This window comes from Camelina sativa, chromosome 12 (assembly GCF_000633955.1).
Source record: "Camelina sativa cultivar DH55 chromosome 12, Cs, whole genome shotgun sequence".
NCBI classification, from domain to species: Eukaryota; Viridiplantae; Streptophyta; class Magnoliopsida; order Brassicales; family Brassicaceae; genus Camelina; species Camelina sativa.
In genome coordinates, this window is record NC_025696.1 from 5,939,615 (window position 1) to 5,947,225 (window position 7,611).

At 35.4% G+C, this 7,611-nt stretch overlaps 3 protein-coding genes across 3 annotated transcripts; 1 reads left to right on the top strand and 2 right to left on the bottom strand.

Moving 5' to 3' along the window:
* Positions 506 to 1,180, bottom strand: LOC104733233 (F-box/kelch-repeat protein At5g39560-like). Its single transcript, XM_010452829.1, has one exon. The coding sequence runs from the start codon at positions 1,178 to 1,180 to the stop codon at positions 506 to 508; it is 675 nt and encodes a 224-aa protein (XP_010451131.1).
* Positions 3,258 to 5,713, top strand: LOC104730399 (glucan endo-1,3-beta-glucosidase 12-like). Its single transcript, XM_010449561.2, has 5 exons — positions 3,258 to 3,541; positions 3,751 to 4,587; positions 4,660 to 5,181; positions 5,274 to 5,316; positions 5,421 to 5,713. Exons 1-5 carry the CDS (start codon positions 3,484 to 3,486, stop codon positions 5,575 to 5,577), a joined length of 1,617 nt encoding a protein of 538 aa, XP_010447863.1. The 5' UTR covers positions 3,258 to 3,483; the 3' UTR covers positions 5,578 to 5,713.
* Positions 5,924 to 7,107, bottom strand: LOC104730400 (profilin-2-like). The gene is made up of 3 exons (XM_010449562.2): positions 6,842 to 7,107; positions 6,368 to 6,505; positions 5,924 to 6,251 (listed from the first exon to the last, which is right to left on the bottom strand). The coding sequence occupies exons 1-3, from the start codon at positions 6,962 to 6,964 to the stop codon at positions 6,117 to 6,119; spliced, it is 396 nt and encodes a 131-aa protein (XP_010447864.1). The 5' UTR covers positions 6,965 to 7,107; the 3' UTR covers positions 5,924 to 6,116.

Sequence of the window (7,611 nt, forward strand, 5' to 3'; positions counted from 1 at the left end):
ACACAACTATTCAAGAATTGAAACGACTCTGGAACCGTAAGAAGAGTATTAGCCCACTCCATCTTACCCCAAACCTCACCTCCATGGCTCTTCTCTAACCCCATCTTTGCGCACCTGATTCTCTTTATCTGTTTTGCGTTGTCTATGTGAACCGTCATCCACAAAACTAAAAGCTTCCCACCATAGTTAACTAAATCAAGCACATACCCTGGTGCTAAGCAACATGTATCCTGCCCAAGCAATAATTCCAAATTCGAACCCTTGACCTCTCTCCATTTTCTACTCTTCAACTCATACCACATGCAAATATTGGAGTCTGTATAACAATATACTACATTCTCTATCACGCACCAACCATATATCAACATCTTGTTCGAGTGCGTTTTAACAACTTCCAATGTATGTTTTTTCATATCACAACAGGCATAGTTATTCATATCATCCATTGCGTAAATTTTTCCTTCCACTTCCAGCATACTGATTTCTAACTCTTCCTCGCTGCTACTTAACTCGTCGGCTGAGTCTCCATGCTCGGCAAAGAACTCCAAGTCTGAGTCTTTATGTCTAACGCTTCCATCCAAGCCATGGACTCGTCCTTCCCACAACCTCCCATTACATATATTTTCCCATCAACAAAAAATGCATGCGCAGACTCCCGAGCAACCATCATACTGGGGCCATCACGCCACGTGTTACTCCCACAATCAAGGATACGAATAGCTGAAGTCGGTGGTGATTCGGAGGGTGCACCGATTAGGTAGATCTCCGAACCAACAGCTATAGTGGAATCATACGGTACACAATGAGGATGGGGATAACAAGGTACCGGAACCAATGAATAGTCACCAAGAATATCATCGTCACCATCATTCGTTAGGGTTTCGGAAGGTTTCATCCAAAGAGTGTACCAGTCAAAGAATTGGTTCTTAGACGATTCTAAGCAGAAATAGAGGCATGGTTCTGTGGTTCCGATGTTAGATCGAGTCGTGTAGATTTGGGGAGAAGAGAGAAGTGAGAGGAATCTCTTGGAGACAAGAGAGAGATTAGGGTAATTCCATTTAGAGATACGTGCGAGGATGTTCTCTAAGATTTCTTCTGGAAGAGACAAAAGCGTCAGTGGCTGATCATGAGGGCTCTTATTCTTATTCTTCTTCATCTCTTGAACCTCTTTGCGGATCATGATCGATCGGCAGAAAACTGGAGTGGAAGGAAGCGGTGGGGAAGAAGTTATATAATTAGGGTTTGGAAAAATTAAGCAACGAGCTTAATCTTTTTTTTAATCGCAAAAACTATTTTTTTATCAATTATTCTTAAAAATAACCTTAAATAAAAGGAAAAAAATCCTAAAATATACCCCAAAAACCATTGTACGTACGTACGTAGTGGACCAATTTCTATTTGTTGGCACTTGGCCGTGGTTTTTGTTTATTTTGTTGAATATAATTACATTGGTTAAAAATCCAAATTCCCCTTTATAATAAAATGGAAGTACAACTATATAATTTTAATAAGTTTGTTACAAATAGGTTATACATTAATTGATAGATTAATTGGTTACAAATAGGTTATACAGAAAATCTTAATATAAAGAGAATATTCTAAAGAATCATATCATCTAACTTACCATATTAATTACCTTTGTTAAATTATTCATCAAATAAAATCTTTTGATATCTAACTTAACATATTAATTTGTTAATTATCATTATATTTCACCTCTCATTTTCCTATATGATTCTATTTTGTGAAACAAATAAATTATCATATTATTTATTATTATTAAGAAAAAGTTTTATTTCTGGATATAACATAAGCTGAATTTTTGAAAACAAATATAAATGGTTTAATCTATAAAATATTCAAGTTTTAGTAATATTATTCTTTAAAAATAATATCTATTGAATTAAAAAATTTACTGAGTAACGGGTCATAATTTGACTATTTAAATTCAATTTTATATTTTTGTTGAATTTTATAATTTTAAATAATATAATAAACTTTAAATAATTTATTTCGAAATATTTTTCATATATTGAAACTCGATATAAAAGTTAGAAACTATAAACACTCTAAATTGATTTGTTATAGCAATGTCAATAATATGTCACTATAATATGAAAGAATTTCAATAAACCAAGTATATTAAAACAAAAAGTATAACAATATATTAAATTACTCATAATATAATAACTCGCTTTTTAAAAAACACATTTACAAAATTATGTCTTAATGACAATCAAATCATGATGTAGAATATACATTGTTGAAATAACTTCACATATATAACCTAATACAACATATACAAATTTTATTTTAAAATAAAAAATATACAAAATTTTGTAGAAAATAAAATTTAACCAGTATTATAGTACGAGTACTTATCTAGAATCATTAACAATTAAAACTTACAAAATAGGTGTCTTTTTACAAATTGAGGATAACTTATCCCATGTTAAGAACAGAAAACAAAAATATTGTACATGAAATTGTTTAGTGCGCATCATCTATCTATAAAGACATATTAATGGTGCTTTTTCTAATGAATATACTTGCTCATATACGTCATGTTCATCGTTAACTAAGTTAGTTGCAAATACATGTTTCTACTTTTTTTTTACCAAAGTTAATTAATAATGATGACTTGAAAAAAGACTTTGGTTTTCATTTTTATCATTTTTTTTTCAAAGTCAAATTTTAAAGAATCAAGAAAGTCCACCATCGTTTTTACAAGATGATGATTCGCTGTAGTTAATGGCTAAATCAAAGAAGCTGATGATTAACCTGGTGGCCACTAGCCATCATCCTGATAAATATGATTTTTGGATACTTTCATAATATTTTGTGTATCAATCAATTAATTACATCTTAAAAAAAATTTGGCATCATCTTCGAGTAGTAAATACACCGAGTGACTTGCTGCAAATTATATTGGTAAATACAAAAAATGCATTGAGTGAAGATTGGACCGTTAAATAAAGACAAAACAGAAAGAAAAAAAAAAAAAAAACAGAGCACTGTGTTCTGTTCTGTCTGTAGTACTCTTTGCACTGGAACCCATTTACTTTTTTTTTTTTTAAATATTATTTTATTTTTATTTTTATTTTCGTTTCCTCAAAAATCAAAAAGAGTTTTTTTTTTTCCTCGGAAGCAGTAAAAATCTACTACAACAGTGGCCAAAGAGAGAGAGAGAGAGCAAAACATGTTTTTGCTTAATTCACGGAATCGAGACGTTTCTATAAACCCAATTGTATATTTCTGAGCTGGAATCCGAACTCTTGTCTGATATAGAAAAGCACACAACGTAGTATACCTTCCAGTGACCTCTCTCTATCTCTCTAAATCTCTCTCTCTTTGCGTCACTCCACTTAAAGTAGTCGGTGCTCTCTTTTCTAACTCTTTCTTTAAAACACACTTCTGGGTTTTATTTGAGTAGAACAAAACACTTGAGAGTGAAGTTGAAAGCTTCAGCCTTTAGAGATTGAAATGGATAAAAGGGTGAAGCTAATCTTCTGGATTTGTGTCTCCATTCTTGCCTTTTTGGGTATCTTCCATTTTTTACCTTTTGATTCTCTCCTCTGTGTTGCATTAATTACCTAGATTTGTCTTCTTAATGTTAAAGTTTGGTGCTTTACTTTGTTAATCTCTGTTTCACTGTAGTTCTTGTCTTAAAGTCTCGAATCTGTTAGCTTTGAGATTTGTTTTGTGGATTTGTAAGAAAATCTCAATGTCTTTTATGAAAATTTGTTGCAGATTTTGGTATGGCGAGTAAGATTGGGATATGTTACGGAAGAAATGCTGATAATCTCCCGAGTCCAAACAGAGTATCTGAGCTAATCCAACATCTCAACATCAAATTTGTTAGAATCTACGACGCCAACATTGATGTTCTCAAAGCTTTTGCAAACACTGGCATCGAGCTTATGATTGGTGTCCCTAACGCTGACCTACTTGCATTTGCTCAGTTCCAATCCAATGTAGACACTTGGCTTACCAACAACATCATCCCTTATTACCCATCTACCAAAATCACTTCGATTTCAGTCGGTCTTGAAGTAACCGAAGCACCAGACAATGCCACTGGTCTAGTCTTGCCTGCTATGCGAAACATTCACACCGCTCTCAAGAAGTCTGGTTTGGACAAAAAGATCAAGATCTCGAGCTCGTTTTCACTTGCTATCTTGTCACGCTCGTTCCCTCCTTCGTCTGCTTCTTTCAGCAAGAAACACTCAGCTTTCTTGAAACCAATGCTTGAGTTCTTGGTTGAGAATGAGTCTCCCTTTATGATTGACTTGTATCCGTATTATGCTTATAGAGACTCAACTGAAAAGATTCCGTTGGAGTATGCTTTATTCGAGTCATCTTCTCAAGTTGTTGATTCTGCCACTGGTTTGCTTTACTCCAACATGTTTGATGCTCAGCTTGACGCTATCTATTTCGTCTTGACGGCTATGAACTTTAAGACTATTAAGGTTATGGTCACTGAGTCAGGGTGGCCGAGTAAAGGCTCGCCTAAAGAAACAGCTGCAACTCCTGATAACGCTTTGGCTTACAATACCAACCTTATCCGCCATGTCATTGGTGATCCAGGTAACCTATTTATGAAACCAAAGTTGTGACCTTCAGAAACATTTTATAAACTGATTTGTTATCTTTGGTTAGGTACTCCTGCAAAGCCTGGGGAAGAGACAGATGTGTACTTATTCTCCTTGTTTAATGAGAACCGGAAGCCAGGGATAGAATCTGAGAGGAACTGGGGAATGTTCTACGCAAATGGAACAAATGTTTACGCTTTAGACTTCACTGGGGAGAACTCTACACCTGTTTCTCCAACAAATGCTACCACGGGTACGAGTCCAAGTCCAAGTTCCAGTCCTATTAACAATGGTAACTCGACAGTGATCATTGGAGGAGGAGGAGGAGGAGTAGTAGTAGGAGGAACCAAGAAATGGTGTATTGCTTCTTCACAGGCTTCAGTGACGGAACTGCAGACAGCATTGGACTGGGCTTGCGGTCCTGGGAATGTTGATTGTTCCGCTGTGCAACCAGACCAACCTTGCTTCGAACCAGACACTGTTCTCTCACACGCATCGTATGCATTCAATACTTATTACCAGCAGAGTGGAGCAAGCAGCATAGATTGCAGCTTTAATGGAGCCAGCGTTGAAGTTGACAAGGACCCAAGTAAGTAGTTGCATACATACACATTACAAAACATATGTATAGAGTAAATGGTGAAGCCACAGTAGTCTCATTTGAGCTCTAAAAAATTGCAGGTTATGGTAACTGTTTGTACATGATTGCTCCGGCTACCACCGGGTGAGAGTTCTCTCTTGGTATACTCAATCTAGCGACCATGCAACCATACAAACAAATCTTATTTGCTGATGTTGTTGTTGTTGTTGTTGTTGTTACATTTGCAGATTTAACAGAACAATGGCGGGTGATATCACAGGAAATATAACTGCCATTAATTCGCCCTTGGCTTCGCCTTCGTCAACCAATGAAGCATCCAGACAGACGGTGATCTCCGTTGCAATCTCTGTTTTGTTGCCGTGTTTTGTAGTTTGTTTGTGGTGACAAGTGTGTACATGAATGCACTGTTGCCTTCTTTTGTCTGAAGTTTTTGAGTAGTGAACTAAACTAGAATTTAGCCCAACTGTTGAACGAGTAATTTCTTCCACTGCATAACCTAAATGTCGAGCTTGGTGATGTATCTGTGTGGTTCAAAATGCAATCTAAAAGAACCTGAGCCGTGTCAAAATTTATGAGCTGATCGAAAAGGAATGATCAAGACCTACTTCAGAAACTCAAATTTGTATACCAAACCGTAATTATTTCATTACTGAAATCGAAAACCAGAGATACACGATATGAAATACAGTAGTACAAGGAAGAGAGAAAACATCAAAGCCATCATAGGAGGGAGGTGAATCAAAAGATCAAAAACCATAACAAATATGATTGCTTCTTTGTTCTTCTAAAGAGTAAAAATTTGTTTGATGCACAACAACAACAATCAAATCACAGAATACATGGCAGAAGAGAGTGTCTTCTGTAGTGATGAAGAACCATAAAAATTGATGATATTGGGTTTTAAAGCAATATTGGTAATGAACTTAGAGACCAGACTCAATAAGGTAATCACCAAGCCTCTCAACGACCAAGTTGCATTGGCCTCCAGTCATGGGTTCATCATAGAAGCCAAAGACAAGAGCTTGAGTAGTCTTCTTGATAGTGACTCCACCAGGTCCCTGCAAGAAGTAAGCATCAACATTAAAACTTGCTGCTGATAACAAAAAAAAAAAGCAAAAAAGACTGATCGTTTGGTTCATCATATCTTCTCGAGTTCAACTTCAAACATTACTACCTTTTTGCCTCGGATGACGGCTCCGGCCTCACCTTGGATAACCATGTACTTCTCACCGCCAAGAAATAGCCCAGTTGGAGCAAGATGTCCTGGTTCTTCAAAGTCTTTGTTGATTCCTTCTATCTCAGCAGGCTTCAACTATATAACATGAAACAAAAACCACAAAAAAAAAAAAAAAAAAAACAAAGCAATTAGCTTCTTCAACCCTATTGAGCAAAGCAATGATACTACCAACAGACAAGATCCTTTTACATATGGAGAATCTAAGAATCAAACTCGATTCAATCAGTGAGATACAAAATCAGATTTTTCAAAGAGAACAAGACAGAGGTAGCAAATCAAAACCAGATCCAAGTTTTCTTCAGATCGGATCACAATAAAATCAGGAGATGGAATCAGATCGATGACCTAAATTGAAGAAACAAAAAGGATCGGAAGAAAGATGAAGAAGAAGAAAGAGAAGAAGAACTGAACCTGAGGGAAATTAGCGCTCTGAGCCCAGACACTGCCGTCTTGGCCGTAGATGGCGGCGTGAGTGAGGTGGTTACCTTCGACATCGCACATGAGATGGTCATCGACGTATGATTGCCACGACATCTTTATTCTTCTTCTCCGGCGAGATGAGATGAGACGAGCTTGTTTTTTCTTTTCTCTACTTCTTCTGCTTCTTCTTCTCTTTGTGAGCTTTTGGTTCGTTCGTGGACTCTTTGAGAAAACCTTTGAGCTCTTAAAATTAATAAATAACACGATTTAAGAGGAGCATCCAATAAAAAAAAAAAAAAAAATCTAGTCAACAATAAAAAGAAAAAAAATACAATATATAATAATTTATTACTGAAACTAGTTTTATAAATACTAAATAATCATAAATAAATAAAAATAACGTTTTTCCCAGTTAAAAATGGTATTTGCATATTGACATAAAAATTACCATAGTGAGTTTTTACACAAACAGAACAAATACAGTAGAGTTTTTAATTTTATTAATTCCCAAAAAATCCAAGTATGGCAACATCATTGTTTTTAACAGGGTGGATATGCTCTTGCATTGTGTGCCATACACGAAAAAAAAAAAATTATTCCATTATTTCGGTCCACTCCACCCTTTATAATGTTCTCCTTTCCTTATGTCATTGTCAATAATATGTTTCTTAATTATTTACCCAATAAAAAAACACTATAATAGATATGTTTATCAGACCTTTTTATTTTCCCGGGGGAATAAAATTGAAGAAAATAGAGAA

Bases quoted from the DNA above. Each gene is read 5' to 3' on its own strand.
- LOC104730400 (XM_010449562.2), bottom strand. From the start codon at position 6,964: ATGTCGTGGCAATCATACGTCGATGACCATCTCATGTGCGATGTCGAA. The intron at 6,506-6,841 runs GTTCAGTTCTTC...CATGTTATATAG, and splicing joins AGAGCGCTAATTTCCCTCAG to TTGAAGCCTGCTGAGATAGA. The intron at 6,252-6,367 runs GTAGTAATGTTT...TACTTCTTGCAG, and splicing joins CCGTCATCCGAGGCAAAAAG to GGACCTGGTGGAGTCACTAT.
- LOC104730399 (XM_010449561.2), top strand. From the start codon at position 3,484: ATGGATAAAAGGGTGAAGCTAATCTTCTGGATTTGTGTCTCCATTCTT. The intron at 3,542-3,750 runs GTATCTTCCATT...AATTTGTTGCAG, and splicing joins CTCCATTCTTGCCTTTTTGG to ATTTTGGTATGGCGAGTAAG. The intron at 5,182-5,273 runs GTAAGTAGTTGC...AAAAAATTGCAG, and splicing joins TGAAGTTGACAAGGACCCAA to GTTATGGTAACTGTTTGTAC.
- LOC104733233 (XM_010452829.1), bottom strand. From the start codon at position 1,180: ATGATCCGCAAAGAGGTTCAAGAGATGAAGAAGAATAAGAATAAGAGC.